The 15,442-nt window shown below is 43.9% G+C and overlaps 1 protein-coding gene across 4 annotated transcripts; it reads right to left on the bottom strand.

The window, feature by feature from the left end:
* Positions 1 to 3,320: 3,320 nt before the first annotated feature.
* LOC104567351 (protein mono-ADP-ribosyltransferase PARP12) lies at positions 3,321 to 13,848 on the bottom strand. Of its 4 annotated transcripts, none has more exons than XM_088521582.1 (8): positions 13,567 to 13,848; positions 10,104 to 10,236; positions 9,227 to 9,347; positions 7,951 to 8,041; positions 6,884 to 6,962; positions 5,975 to 6,105; positions 4,096 to 4,247; positions 3,321 to 3,624 (listed from the first exon to the last, which is right to left on the bottom strand). In XM_088521582.1, the coding sequence occupies exons 2-8, from the start codon at positions 10,161 to 10,163 to the stop codon at positions 3,344 to 3,346; spliced, it is 915 nt and encodes a 304-aa protein (XP_088377708.1). In that variant the 5' UTR covers positions 10,164 to 10,236; positions 13,567 to 13,848; the 3' UTR covers positions 3,321 to 3,343. The 4 variants fall into 4 exon arrangements, with proteins under 4 accessions (XP_088377708.1, XP_088377707.1, XP_088377706.1 ...); XM_088521581.1 differs by lacking the exon at positions 13,567 to 13,848 and adding an exon at positions 11,990 to 12,033; XM_088521580.1 differs by lacking the exon at positions 13,567 to 13,848 and adding an exon at positions 11,875 to 11,922.
* Positions 13,849 to 15,442: the final 1,594 nt, after the last annotated feature.

The following is a 15,442-nucleotide window of genomic DNA, read 5'->3' as shown; positions in this document are numbered from 1 at the left end:
ACTTAAATTCTACATGGTGCTGCCTGTTTGCCAGTATTTGTCTTCTAACCTAATTATCAGGAGTACTTTTGTTCACTGTTTCAATACTTCAGGATACAGACAAGCACTACAGAGTTAGCAGGAAGTTCAGCTGCAGAAGCTTCAGCAGATTTCTAATAATAAAAAAAACTTGCACAAACAAGGACTTTTCTCTTTTATCAGTGGTTTCTGCTCTCAGTCCCTCCCCCACTAAAAAAATTCTCAGATCCTTTACTACTAAAAGCCCTAGAGTCTAAAGGTCCACTATCTCCTTATGGGAGTCAAAGCCTATGCTGCAGCCTTCCTCCCTTATCATGAGCGGTGGCACAAGCACTTGTGGGGTAAGCAAAGCTGGGAACCATACTTCCTGGACACTGTGTTCTGTGTTTGTCTTTGTTTTCCTTTTTTCTTGTTGCTTTAGAGTCAATTTTCAACAGTACGAGCACCTCAGATCTGGTCCTCCCCACCACAGTACAGTCACTAGCGCTGGCGCAGGGAAACAGTGGGGATGCACAGGTAGAGGTAGAAAAGCTGTTTTGGCAGCATCTCAAACTCACACCTACCTAGGGGGACCCTGAAATAGAGTAGGCTCCTCAGGGTGCACTTCCACCTCCTTTTTGACTGATGAAGTCAAAACCAGCTACTCCTCAGCAGAGTCACAGATCTCAGGGCAAAGTTACAGCTCCAGACACTTAGACTCCTGCCTGGGTTTTTTAAAAATAATACTCAGGATCTCATTTCTGGAGATCATGTGGACTTTGCATTCAGAAACAACTTTTACTTAATTAAAAACCTACTTTTCTTCCAAGCCTTTTCTGCATTCATGCGTTCATCTTCTCTTGTACATTCATATTCCTCTTCTTCAAATGAATACGAAACCCCTTTTCAGGCACCACTTGCCACTCACTGTGAGCTCTCGCTTACCTTCCCTTGTCCCTCGGAGAAGGTTGGCATCAGACCCTGAGGCCCCCTTTTCTGTAAACAGATCTGTGGTGCACCGTGAGTGGATTCTTTCTCAGGGCAGAGAAGAAGGAGGGAAGCCCATCTGTATAAGTGTGTTCATCCACAGCATGTTTTCTCATACAACAAGACTCTCTCAGCCGCCAGCCTGCCCAAAGGTTGCACCCTGCTTGCCTGTTGATGGGGGCCTGGATGGAGCAACACTGCAAGGTCTGGTAACTGTCCCCAAATGGTCATTATTTGGCCTCTGCTCATCCTAGCAAGCTGCACTCATCTCTACCTGCATTTTCTTCAGACACTTGCTACATCCTGAATCTTGCTGGGCAACGCAGTCCATGACAGAGAGGGACTGAAAACTCTGAGGCAATCGCAAAGCCATTAAAAATTGCTCTTTAGGCAAGGATCAGAATAAATGTAATACATACTAATGAAACGCACTTTCAGGAGAGCAGGAAGGAATATTCCCTCCTCCTGCCTGTGTTTCTGGTTAAATAAAGCATATAGAAACTAAGCAAATTCTTAAACCAGAAAGATCCATGTACAATCCTAATCCTATCTATTTATAAAATCAACATCTTAAAACCACCAGCTGTATTGTTCAATGCCGGGACCTGGGATCAGGTCTCCAGTAGTCTCTTCCCCCTCAGATATCCCCTTCCTGTTTGCCACTCAACAGGAATGTAGTCTCAGGATGACTATGGAACTCCCTCAGTTACTGTGTGTACACCTGATGTGCAGATTCATGTTTGCTCTAAGAACAGGATGAAGATCAATGACAGTGGGCATATCTCAGGTAAACAGCACTCCAAAACCACTGCAGTTTTCAAATTTAGCAGTACTGATAGCAGAGGAAAGCAATTAACTATTGTTCACTTCTTTCCTCATTGAGAATGGTGCAAGGTAGACATATTTGCTTTCTTTCTTCTCATAAGGAAATACTGTATTCAGAAAAAAAAAAAAAAAAAAAAAAAAAAAAAGGACATTTACATGCCTTTCAGAGAACCTCCTTCAGGTTCCAGGTATAATTATCCAGCTCCCGGCAGAAAAGATAAGACATGGAAATGCAGTAAATATGGCAGCTACAGAACTCCTTGCTGCAATTCTGATATTTTTAAGGGCATTGATTGTGTCTGACGACAGCAAGATTTAGTAAAGCTGATGAGATCACAGAATCACAGAATGGTTGAGGTTGGAAGGGACCTCTAGAGATCACCAAGCTCAACACCCCCGCTCAAGCAGGGATACCACAGAAAAAGACAGGGAAAAAAAAAAAAGGCAAAGAGGCTCCTGGGCTAGAGAGCCCTGCAGATCCTATGCACATCCACACTTCTGGTTCCTCCCACTCATGGTGTGGACAGCTGAGCTACTTGTGCATTATTTTGTCAACTGCAACGGTTTACAACAAGACTGTTTTAAAATAAACAGTTTTGGTTTCCACGATATTAACATGTTACCTCACCATCTCCTGGGCTTCAGGAACTATATGTCATCCTTCCCATCTGTCTCAGAGCACACACAGCCGAGACACTTCTGAATCAGCCAGAAAAGTGCCAGGTGGCTGCATAGCCATTTGAAGAACCCATCACCAATTTCAGTCTGTTGGGTGGCCATGCTGCCAGCCATCCCTCACAAGGCTACGTTTTCCCCTGGGTCACTCACTTGAGTGCTGGCTCCACAGTCCAAACAGAGCCCTGCTGTGGGTCATTCATTAGGTCATCGCAGACTTCTTCCTTGGCCACACTACGGCCTTGTGGGGTCTCACTTCAGTAGCTGGAATATCCCAAGTTCTCTTGACCTAAACCTGAGGAAGTTTGCTGCAGGACAGGGAGTCACACAGTGGTGACAGGGCAAGGACACTGGCACTTGGCTACAGTGTCACCAGCTGTATGGGCAGACTCAAATGTAGAAGAATAGGGTAAGCAGTGCTGGAAGCAATGTGATCAGAAACAAAACAAACTTCACCCCCGCTGTTAATTATAAAGCTTCGGGGATATAGGAACTTCATGCCATTTACTGAAACAACAGGTTATGACTCCTTCCTTTTACGCATTGGTGTAGACGCTTTCAATTTTCATCCTTCTGCATTTCTCACCCAGTCTCTCTTCAGCACACCAGCCCCATTACAGCCTATGGATAAGGTAAAAGCTAAAATTTAGCACTTCCAGTGGCAGAATAGCCCCCAACAAACAAACTCCATCCAAAAATTGTTCAGGGTACTGGTCTTGGTTCATTGCACTACAAAAGGATCTATAGCATCTCAAATTAAAATTTTGCTATATATAGCAAATACTAAAATTGGGCATACATTTAAAAAGAGATTTAGAAAATATCTCAAAAGACAGTTCAAAGAAAATTCTGCCGTTCTTCACAGGATCACACAACTGTAATCTCTTCTATACTCCAAGATATAGGCAGGGTAAATCTGAAGCTTTTCAAAGATGACAAAGATGGAAGGATCCTCTGCATCATCCACACAGCTGTCATAGAGCCTGTTTGGATTGTCAGGTCTGGGTGGAGGGCGAAGGTATTCCGAGTTTCCCAGAACAAAGTCTCCAACAAGAACATGAGCTACAAACATGCTCTGGTGTCCAATGCTGGATGGACAGAACTGATGGGAATAACTGGCGTCTCTGGCAAAGTAGCTTCCTAGGGAGTAGAAAAACGCTCAAGTAAGAAAATGCATCAAGCGAAGGAGCCAACGGCTGCTATTGGCACTTCGACAACCAACAAGCTCCTTGTTCTCATTTCATCCCCCATGAAGCTCTAAACTCAGCCTTGATGTCCCCACATCAGTTAAGGCATCAGCAGATGCTGCGCACCCTTGACGCCCCACATAACCAAAAGCTCTGCCCCACAGCAGCTACCCTGGCCAAGGAGGGAAGTTTCCAGCCCATCCACAGGGGACGCACAGAGGCGGATGGACAGGAGCGTGGTGTCCGTGCCAGTCCGACTCCTCGCAGTGACCCACAGCCCGTTGGCAGCCCGCACTGCTGCAGCCCCCACACGAGCTCCTCACAGGCTGGCAGAGGTCCTGCTTGCACACGCTGCACCCCACTGTCCTTCAAGGAGTCTCCTCTGCCACCCCACTATGGCTGGGGCTGCCCTGAAGCACAGCACCTTTTCCATACATCGTCCCGTGAGCCCCGCAGACCCGCCAGTCAAAATTCTGCTCGCAGATGGCAGCCAGGTGGGACTGGCTGGTGCCATGGAACAGGAACCGCTCATCCACCCAACTTGATTTCTTGACCTTCTTCATCTGCTCCTTCTGCCTAAGGGCAAAAATTGTTCAAATGAGGACATTTTTCCAATTCCAAGTCCTCCTGCTTTTGAAACACAGAGGCACAGCGGCACAAACTACTGTTGGTGGATTTACTGCATGCTCTGCACTGTGTTGTCATTACAGACCACGTCATTCAAAACTTCTGATCATATTACAGAATAAAAAGACAAACATCTCCTGACTGTGAGTTGGTCAGTTCCCAGGTTAAGTAAACCCTCAGTGCATGAACATAGTTTAGAAAACTATGTTGTATGAAGACACAAGTCATGAGATCATTTAATACAAATGATTTTATAAAATCTATCCATACTTGAATCACAAATGTTCCCAACTTTTAAAATACCCAGTGTGGAAGACACTAAGAAATAACAAGAACAAAGATGAAATCGCATAGCTTAGTCATGATGTCAGATAACAGGAAAAGAAGTTTCCTTCTGAGTAATGTTAGGAAGAATTGCACAAAAACCTGTCAGCAATGTGATCTACGAATCATCCCTAGACACACAGAGGAGCACAGAGGAACAGTGATGGGAGGACCCCAAAAATTTTGTCAGAGAAAGAAGCCCTTGCCCTCTGCAGATTGTCTCAGGGAAGCCCCAGTCCATGGGCCAGGGGGGACTGCTCCAAGAGGAAATGCTGTCCAGATGAGCTTGCAGACTAAGGGGGGGTCACTACCTTGGGGTGCAGGACTCATGAGGTGCAAGGGAAGAACATTTGGAGATTATGCAGGACTTCTTACGGCATGTTTGGGGAAAGGACATATTGAGAGGAAAGGGAGATACCACAGTGGTCTGGGAAGGAACAAGCATGGGAAAATTGAGAGATGAGGGGTTAAAAGGAGTAGTGACATGCAAACATGCTGCTGGTTAGTTCGCTTCTCCGGCCATGCCCTGCATCTTATCATCGCCCCATCTGTCCTATCGTCTCTTTAAAATACATTTCTAACTATTTTTATGGGTCTGGGAGGAATCTTTGTTCTGTATGCACACGTGTATGGAGTTCTATGTGTCAGAAACTGGAGTAGGACCAGGAGTGATTTGGGCTATGCATTTGTGGTGCGTGCAGTCGAGTGAGTGATGGTCTGTATGTCAGTGCGTGATCACTAGCAACTTTCAAGCCAGGCAAGGCTGGCTTGAGTAGGATAAGGGGGAACCAGGCATCAAAACAGTCATAAGTCTGGGCCAGACACTGGAGAGAACAGAGGGTTGGAAAGCTGGTTACTGGATGCATAAGCTATAGGAGAGACTGAGAGGTCTGGGAGATGGCAGAGAGACCTGTTTGCATGTGTGACACAGCTGAGGGGACCAAGGAGCCAGAGGCCAGCACCTGGTTAGATTATCTAAATTAGCTGCTGCAGGAATCCATGGTGTATGCATATATATATATATGCGCCCCACTAACAAGACTTTATCCTGATCAGACAGAGAGGGCACCAGGATGAGATCACTGATGCTATTTGCAAGGACTGTGTTTCTCATCTGGCCTAAACTGTGTGGCCAACCATAAGTATATATGTATGTATTTTGTACATATGGCTGCTAGAAATACATGCTCAGCCTCATTACTGGGCAGACCTGGGGACATAAAGCTGAGACAGTCTCACCTCTAGCAAACCACCTGATTTGGTAATCTGTAACACAACTTGTGGAGGAGAATAACACAGGAACCACCAGTACTTTGTTCCCACCAGAGTAAGAAAGTAAAAGGGATACACACCACTGAAAAACTTGCCAAAGTGTTGGGTTCTGGATCCTCTGCAGTCTACGAATGCTGTAATCTTTCATTGTCCTCCCAAACAGCCCCTCAATTTTTCTGTATTCACTGGAAGTGCAACTGATCTCCACCAACTGAAATTTTTAAACATACAAAAAATAGTGTCAAAGGTTTTCTAGTGCGAACGCACATCAGTCCTTCTAAAGGATTCATCAGGCTCATCCCATTAGAGGAAAAGCCCTGCCATTACATTCACAAGTTCTTCCCGCCTTCACCAGTTAACCATTATCTTCCCTCCTTCACTCCCACTTCTCATGTTTTAAATACAGGTACTGGGGGCTGGGTGCACAAGGTGCACAATGCTTCTCCACACTAGTTTCCTTCAGTGGACAAACTTCTGCACTTCTACTTCACAGTAACCTAGATCAGAAATGCACAGTGTTTAGAGTGGAGAACAGCGACTATCCACTTGACTTTAATTTGACATCCCAGCTCCTAATCTATTATCTTCCCTAAGGGAATCTAGTTTTACTATAGCAAATAATATTTTGCCTCAAATACACTGAGAAAATACTTTCAAACTCCTTTAATATGCAATTCACGCAGTCTATCATAGACACTTTGGGAGAAGACAAAGGAAAGGTTAGAGCAGCAAGGGCCAAAAGCTATCCCTGTGTGGTATATGTGAGGGGGTCTCAGAAAGTGACCCAGGAGACACAGCCCTATTCTGGACGTGAAACTGGTCAGTCTTCAGAGCCTCTACAATTTATAAATACACAGGTTTAAAAGCTGGGCATATCTCAAGAGCCTTAGTCTTTGGAGCTGCACATCATGTTTTATATAGTTTACTTCTTAGAAGAATTGGTACCAGATACAGTTCTCCCTACATATTGGAGAGTCAAAAAGATGTACCTTGTATCCTATATCAGGCAGTGCAGATAAGTCCCATTCTGGAGGATACAGAGAATACGCCAAAGTTGTGTATAACTTGCTGCAAAGAAAGAAAAAGGACCAAATCAGTTGATGATTTCCACTGATCGATCGACTAGTTGACCATTCTAGTGGCTTGAACCTCTAGGAAACTGGAAAGTGAGGCTTCGCTTTCCATCTCCCTCATCTTTAAATAGTTGGTCAGATCCATGGCCCGCCTCTACCAGTCTCCCAGACCAGCCAGTCAGAAGCACACACAGGAAGCCTTGCATGGACAAGTGTGCCTCCATGTGCTGCTCCACCAGTTACCATATGCTTAACCATCTCCAGCACAAGTCTTCAACAACCCTCCTGGTATGAATATTTTGCCCCAAATTATAGCAGTGTCAGCATGCATAGAGAGGTGGGTTTTTTGGTTTTGTTTTTTTTTCTTTAAACCAGCCAAACAGTTGACTGCTAATATTCTGTGTGCTGGTGAGTTTCTAAAGCCCAAGAAGGGTTTTTTAAAATAAAGCAGTAGCACAACCAGCTGCTACAGCAGGTACGCTCAATTCCGTCAAGCTGAACTTCCTTTAAAAAGAATTATGAAAAAAAAGAGTATCCCAAATAAATATATCCAGCTCACTTTACTTAAGGAAATTTGCCTTTACATTTCATTCTTTGCTGAGAGGTGACATCTATCTGCTCCACAGTTCTTGGGACAGACAGTCCCTTGCTTCTACTCCTTGTGCTGTTTAACACTGCTAGAGCACAAACCAAGGACTAAAATTTCTCCTAGGGGCAGCCTTACGTGACCTTGCTCTTGTAGAGGCACCCAATCACTCATGGATGCCAAACACAACCCAAGCACATTTCACAGAGTGGTTGTAATAGACAAATTTTAGCAAAACTTGACATTAAACCAGTCAGCAAAAGGTGTCTAAAAAAGAATTTAAGAAATCTGAAAAAAGAATTCTAATGAGGTAGAAATACTTCTCAGAAGAAAGGTACTATCATCTAGAGACACTATTAAATAATTGACATTATTAAATAATAATAACATATGGTACCTTTCCTGTTGTCCACTTTCAGAAGACAGAAATCTTGGCAATCGGACAACTCTTCTTCGAGTTTCATAGATCAAATTTCTTTGGACCATGTCTTGAAAAGAAAGCATGATGACTCAATAATTAGACAATTTATTGTCATGAGAGCCACATTTCTACATACTAAAAAAAAAAAAAGGAAAAGAAAAAAGAAAAAAGAAGATAGTCCTGAATACTGAAAGGCAATTATCTTTCTACTACTTCCACCCCACACCATGCTTCATAGTTTGGGGTAGTTTCCACTTGCGCTATGTGTGCTGGTGACCAGCAAGGTCTAACTGAAAACTCACAGCATGTCTCCTTTTGTCTTTCTGCCTTTACCTTGGAGGAGACGGGAATGACTGTCAGGATATCTTGTGAAGACAACACCCCAACTACATGGCCCGAAACTTTCCTCCAGAAGCTGCTATTCACATCCAGACTGTTGGCCAGACAAAACTGTATCTGATGTCTGACCTACAGGACAGAACTGGTTTTCATATGACAGAAGTCATAAATTTATCTTTCCGGGCAGTACAGGACTATCACTTTGGTACAAAAAGGCAACCCTCTCTTTCTGGTCCTGTAATAATATCACAGAGCACACATTATGTTATGTGGCTAGCTATCCACTGATGCCTGTTTTACCACGCTTTATTCCTACCAGAGAGCAGAGCTAAACTTCAGAGAATGAAAGTTAATTTTAGGGTGGTCAAATAAATTACGAATAAATTAGAAATAGAAAAGCATTTCTCTCTTTCCCCTTCCTTCTCTGAGGAAACAACCCTTATTTTTTTCCTTTGCTATGCTAGTTGTTTTCTTTCCCCATAACTAGCCTGAAAGAACATCCACCAGGCTCACTTTATCACCATCTGACATTTCAGTTCTTTTTTTCTTTCTTATTTCCCCTTTTTGCTTGTATTAGCCTTGATGCATGTCAGATGCCATGAGATGTTTACATTCTGTTCTTTTTCTGAATATACAGCATTGCAAAAGATACTTTTTTGATTACAGATAGACAAGTCCAGAAGCTTCAGCAGTGTATGCTGGAACTGCATAAAAATGCATGCAATTTTCATGTTCCGCTCAACACTTAAAGACAAGGAAAAGGTCTTAGAGACAAGACAACACTTAGAGAAGGAAAATAACATGCAGACGTGCATGAAGTGCAGACATAGGATGACAATTGTGTGCATGAAAGATGCTACCTTAGAGTCAGCTAGTCATTGTATGATGTATTTTATATTAAGAGATACTTCACCTTTGAAGTTTATCTCGTATCGCTGAGAACCAGCCCTGAACAACAGCGTGCCTTTCTGATTAGCTAAAAACGCTTTCTCCAGATCTGCAGATGTGACCGTAGCAGAGCAATGAATTGGATGCTACAAAAAAGAACAAAGAAATTACACCTTTGATTGAGGTGAAACTGCAGGCACACATCAGTGTTTCACCCTTAACCTATTCCCTTTTTATTAGATGATTTTGTTAAAAGAAGTTTCTGCAGGAAGTGCAACTATTCAATGTAATGCCCAAAGTACCAAAGATATGAAACTATATTTATTAAAAATTTTACCCCCATCCAACTCAGGACCCACAGTTTAGCCACATTTGGCTCGCTGTTCCCTGGAGGTGCTGTAACACCCGTAGGGCACCACTTCAGCCTCCTTAATGGGAGGAGCACACACAACACATGAGCCTCCATGGGAGATGTAGTAAAGCTGGGCAGATAGCCGTATAAACAGGCGAGAACAGGGGTACGAAGGCCCTAAATCAATAACCGGCTGCCGTTTTGAACTAATCTCTAAGATTTCAATCATTTTATTCTTTGTGGCCATAGGGGTATCCACCACAGAAAACTGCTGCTGGCAGTAACAGCAAGAAGTGCTCAGTCCATGCGGTCAGCTTCAACTTAAGACTTGAGTCACCTCTGGAAAATACATCCATTCTCAAAGGTAGTCTTCTGAAAGCTTTCACAGAGGATCAGCTCTGCTTTGAGGGACTATTAATAAGATAATTCCATCATGCATCAGAAGAGCATTGCAAGGATACTCATGATTTATGTGAAAGATACCAACTGTAGAACAGCTCTCCAACGATGGCTAAATGAGAGCTTTTGGCATTGGCAAAATGACTCTCACCTGTTTGCCATACTCAACCCACCGCCCAGCATCATCAAGCCAATACCAGGTGCATGCCATTCTGAGAGTGGACAGGTGAGTCCAAGGATATCGCTGGGACACAAGAGCTGATCAGCTTCTGGCTGCTTCAAGCCTAATATTGAGAGAGAAATCCAGACTCAGTACTGGTCCTTTCCAAAGTTGTAAGGCTGTTTGCTATCCATGATGAGGTCAGAACTCAAAACACTTCCCAGAAAAGGAATCCCTTATGGTTTGTGATTAGAGTTCAACTGTGACCAGTTCTGCAGTTTGGACCCTGCCCACAGTTTTTTTCTAAAATACATTTTTCGAAGGACACAATGAACTCAGCTTTTTATACAAGTGCCAAAGGTGCCGTCCACCTAACAGCAGTAAGACTTGGCTCTTACATGATGCAGGCTCAGCCACAGAAGTCAGGATGTTTTCAGCAGGCACTGAGAGCAGGGACAGCAAAGCAGCTGCTCACAGTTACTCAGCAAGCCCCTGGTAGAGTGGGGAACAAATTCACCATCTCTATCCCTGAAACACTTCCAAGGGCAAGAAGCGGAAATAAGCGCCAATGACTGATACTCAGGGACTTTTGCTTTGCTTGTAGTTGCGCTTCTTCCTCCTTCGATTGTCCCAGTTTCAGACCCCAAACCAGCCAATGCTCTTCTCTGTCTCCCTTCACATTGCTCCTCCTGCAATTTCACCTTACTGGAGGCTATGTACAGCCAAGACCTGCCCTCCTGCCTGTAGTGCAAATTTTCAAGGATCTATCAGTGAGCTATTCCGAGCTGCCAGAAGTAAACCCGAATGCATTAATTCAAATGGGAACTGCAAGTGATCATTCATTCACTCGGCGTTGCCAGTCCATGGCTCTTGGGTAGGTCTCATCAATATTCAGTAGGGGTAGGAGGTGACTTAATAGGAGGTGTTCCTGCTTGGAGGCTGTTAGGGTACAAAGGTTGACACACACAAAGGCCTGTCAGCTGCCGGGTTCCCCTCGCAGCCCATTAGCTGGCTCCTTCTTTCATTTCCAGGCTGCCCCTGCCCTTTGTACGCAGTAACATCGGTGGGGCCCATTCCTGGAAAAACGCTCCCAATTCACTTCCTTTCAAACCCTGTTGGAGGAGTTTCATGAGGTCTCAGCTTCTCAGAAGCTATTTGTTTTTTAATTAATTCTGCCACCCTTTCCCTCCCCATCCCCATACACAGCAGTAGGCTGCTGCTCTGGCAGGAGAATCAGGAGCTTTGGGATACTGGTTGCAGGTTTGGGGAATTAGGGATGGACATTAAAGAAAGTGGAGGCAGGCTAAGGAGAGTCACATCAAGTCTGCAGGCAGCTTTTCTCCCTGCTTTTCCTCCATCCCTCATCTCCCTCTCCCTTCTCCACATATCCACGCTAAATACCTGCCGAGACCCACTGCTCCCCATGTGCCCTAATCCCGTTTGCTTCCCAAAACTATGAAGGAAGAGCTGCTTTCACTTTCACTTTTCAGCTTTCCTCCAGGTTGTTTTCCACTCACCAGCTATCCCCAACTAAAAGGTAAGAGAGGTGAAGCACTTAATAAAGCAGGAAAAGTATTTCCAGGTGGGACATGCGGTGTGAATCTTTTACTAAAGATTCACTGTCTGCTCCTGTGCTGCTGAAAGCTCTCCTGTAAATTTGCCTGTCATTTCTCCGCAATTATATACGTAAAAAGAAAGCCGCACTTCCCCATATATGCTCTCTATTTCACGTGGAGAAAATGAAGACAGAAACACAGCTTACGGCACTCTGCAAGCAGGTGTCCTTCCAGCAGACCTTAAAGCAAAGTCCACAAACCACGACCTCTTACTTCCTTTTCCCCCCTCGCTTCCCTCTTTCCCTCCCCTCCCAGCTTCACTTCGTCAAGGGAAAAACGTCAGCGCGCGGCACCCGCCACCTCCCGAGCCTCTCTACTCACGGAGCCCCGGTGTGGGGCTGCCCGGCCACCATCTCTGGGAGCCTGGCATGGAGGTCACATGTCCGTGAGTCACAGGAGCCCACTTAACCCTTGCTCCTCGTGGAGAACGTCCCCAGCGTAGTCCTAGCTACACGTCTATACGGTAGTCTCTCCTGCAAACACCTCTCCATGGGATGTCCTGGGTGCCTTCCCTCTAGCCACTACCGCTTAGGAAAGGAAGCTGGGCAGCATGTCCTTTGGTCATTGTCCCAGCCCCACAGTTGTCACCAGATGCGAGCAGAAGGGGCAGGCGGGCTGGCCACTTAGGCAGATGTGGCAATAAAATCTGGCATTCCTCTGAACCGGGATAGTTTATCGCCATCAGTTTTTTCCTGCCTTTGAGCACCAACAGTTAAGTCACTTCAATTCCTCCCATCTTTCAAGTGGGCAGGAAAATCACAGGCCTTTTCCTTTGGAGGTTCCTGTCAGGAGCATTTTCTACTGAACTGTGTGCCTTTGAAGCAATATTTCCTACTAAACTGTGGTCCTTTGAAGGCCAAATCTGCCACTTCCTAACAAAGTGAACCTTTGCAGAAAGTGAATGCATACCTCACACATGTTCTTTATGTTGCTTATTGCATTTTTGAGGGGGCTTTGCAGTCTGCAGCACAGCACAGAATGACCTAAAGCAGCTGAAAGCCATCTGACTGCAGAGCTCTCTGCAGGGCAGGGAAACTTAGCCCAGACAAGGCTCTGTTCTATCAGGAGTATTTTTCTTCCTTTAGCTTGAAATCTGAGCCTCCTCTCCATTATTTTTTTTATTTTTTTCAAAATCAAATAGAGGTGAGGATATTTCCCAGTCTGATCTCTAGCCTTTGAGTTTAAGCAGCTGGCAGGCTCCTGGTAGGGCTCTGCAGCATACGCTTAGTGATATGTCAAGCAGAATTAACCACATAAACCTGTTCAGATGCACAAACCTGTTCAGATTTATTTTTCCTTCATATTATGTGCAGTTGAATTGTCCAGAGCAACTTTATTTCCTGATGATCTGGTCAGACCAGCTTAGCAGTGCTCTGAGTATCTGAAAGTGCTGCCATTCTGAATACATTTTACAGACACAGTGAAAAAAAAAAACCAAAAACAAAAAACAAAACACCATTATTTTGATTATGAAGTTGGACTTTTTATTTCTTCCCCATCTAGCCTCTTTTGACTGGCTTTTGACCTTCCGTGTAGTAGCTGTCTCTCATCTCCACAGCTGCCACACAACTTTTATGCTTCTCTTTTGACAGGTGAGATTTATAGAATCAGATCCTGCCAGTTTATTTTTGTGTATGTGAGTTCTCTAGTTAAAAAAAAAAACCTCCTGATATAAAGCCAAGAACACCAGGAGATGCAAGACAGCAGTTCTAGGAAAAGGCACTCCGGCTTGAAGGAAAACGTTTGCATAGCTTTGCTGGGAACAACATACCAACCTCCTTTCAAGCAAACAAGAGGTCAACAACTGGCAGCTGCGTTCCCTGTAAGTGGATACTGACCGTCTGACCGTAGCTTTTATTTTTATCACTTTTAAGTGCGTCGAGAAGGGTGGTGGCAGCTTCTGCTGAACCTTTGATTTCTACTGTCAACATAGCCGAGGTACTATCGCCGTCTGCATTTCCAGCCTCTGAAAAGCCTTTGAACAGAGATCCTGTACCCTGCAGGATCATGTTACTGCGCAGTCAGCAGAGGCACCGGAGTGTGGTTTCCCTGCATTTATCAGATGATTTATCACGTATAAACAAACCATGATCCAGGAAGCAAGACTGCTTACTTTTCCTCACAAATTTCAACCCCCTTTCTTTTTTCTCCAAAGAGAAATCAAATGAATAGGAGGAAAAAAAAAAAAGAGGCTGTTTCACCTTCTCCATGTTGGATTCTGTAGGCACCCACGGTTCCAAGGTTTGAAATGCAAGTGCTGGGGCGAAAGGTGCTCTCACAGTGTGGGACCAACCTTAGTGTAGTGCCTACACTTTGACACGTGGAAAAAGCCCCAAGCGCAGTATCTAATGGGGCCGCCTCAGGCTCTGTGTAGTTTGTGGGGTTCTCTTGATGGGCATCATTTTCTGCACTTTGGCACATTTTCTGCAGGGGGTCCCATTCATATCTCCTCCCTGATGCATGGCCGACCTGTACCTGTAAGTCTGGAAACCCTTCCGAATCTGTCAGCTTGGTCTCACCTCAGACCATGCTGTCTTTTGTGTAAGCTTCTGTAAACTGTGATGGTTTTCCTGTTGGGCAACATCCTGCAGCTTGTATGTACAATAATCTGCAGGGAAAGGACAAAACCAAAAAAACCCAAAAGCCCTGCCACCCAGGTCCTGCCCTCCCAGCTTAGGTTAGCACGAGAACAGGAAGTAGGCGTAACAAGAATAAATAATTCTCAATTGCTTTGGAAACCCCTTATTTATTTCCAAATCTTGATAGTGCAGTTCACGGGTTTGGGTGGATTACATGGATTTTTATAAACGCTACTTTGGTGTTACTCCAAGTACATAGATGGTTGATACAAACTACTTAAAATGCTTCACATTCTGCTCTTCCTCTCTCCCAAAGCTGTTAGAAGTGTTTCAGTGTACTACTTCTGGTCTTTGGGGAGAAGATTAACATGTAAATGATTGTAAATAGTTAATTACCGCTTTATCTTGACATAACTTTGCAACATTAATAATGAAAGCTGAAATAATTTAATAATGGAAACCTTTGTTTAGTCAATAGTTCAAGTGAGCATCTATACACTCATTCAGGAAGCCATTTGCCCATCTCATTGCCATGATATTTAAAAAAAAGCTCATGCATGAAGTTTTGTATGCCTTTTTACTGCACCAAAAATGCACTTAGTAAGGAATCTGCCAAAATTTCATTGAAGATTTTGTCAAATTAAAGGAAAACTGCAACTGGACCAAAACCTAGAGACTTCAATTTCACTGGTAGTATCAAAGTTTGGAGGTGGGGGAGGAAAGAAAAGGAGTACACATTTTGCCACATTCTTGTGGGTATTTAGCTGATTTTTTTTTAGAAAGTGTTTGTACATTTTGAAATGTTATTTCTTAAAAATAATGTTCAAAATGAAACCTTTTTTTTCAAATGAAAATAAAGCTATTCTACTTACATAGTGCTCAAGGTAAAAAATTCTGACTTATTTTGTTAATGATTCAAATTTCAAATGATTTCTAAATATCTTTTCATTAATCTGAATCTGAATTTTCTGCTAAATGAAATTTTATTTCCCCCACACTCTTCCAATTAATTTACCTTATTTCTAATTTTATCTCTCCATGTTCATGTGCCTTTATGATGCTCGTCCACAGCACCACTTAGAATGGCTACTATGATGTTTCTTCTTGAAGGCTGCATTTGGCTTTCATGTGCTTG

Source organism: Tinamus guttatus, unplaced genomic scaffold, assembly GCF_059628265.1.
Source record: "Tinamus guttatus ecotype Peru unplaced genomic scaffold, ASM5962826v1 Tinamus_guttatus_pri_ptg000125l, whole genome shotgun sequence".
Classification (NCBI taxonomy): domain Eukaryota; kingdom Metazoa; phylum Chordata; class Aves; order Tinamiformes; family Tinamidae; genus Tinamus; species Tinamus guttatus.
Note: the sequence above shows the minus strand (reverse complement) of the source record. Positions and strands in the feature narration are given on the sequence as shown.

Coding starts and splice junctions, on each gene's coding strand:
- LOC104567351 (XM_088521582.1), bottom strand. CDS start 10,163: ATGGCATGCACCTGGTATTGGCTTGATGATGCTGGGCGGTGGGTTGAG. Junction 9,348..10,103: donor GGGTTGAGTATGGCAAACAG/GTGAGAGTCATT, acceptor TCTTTTTTGTAG/CATCCAATTCATTGCTCTGC. Junction 8,042..9,226: donor ATACGAGATAAACTTCAAAG/GTGAAGTATCTC, acceptor TTTCTTTTCAAG/ACATGGTCCAAAGAAATTTG.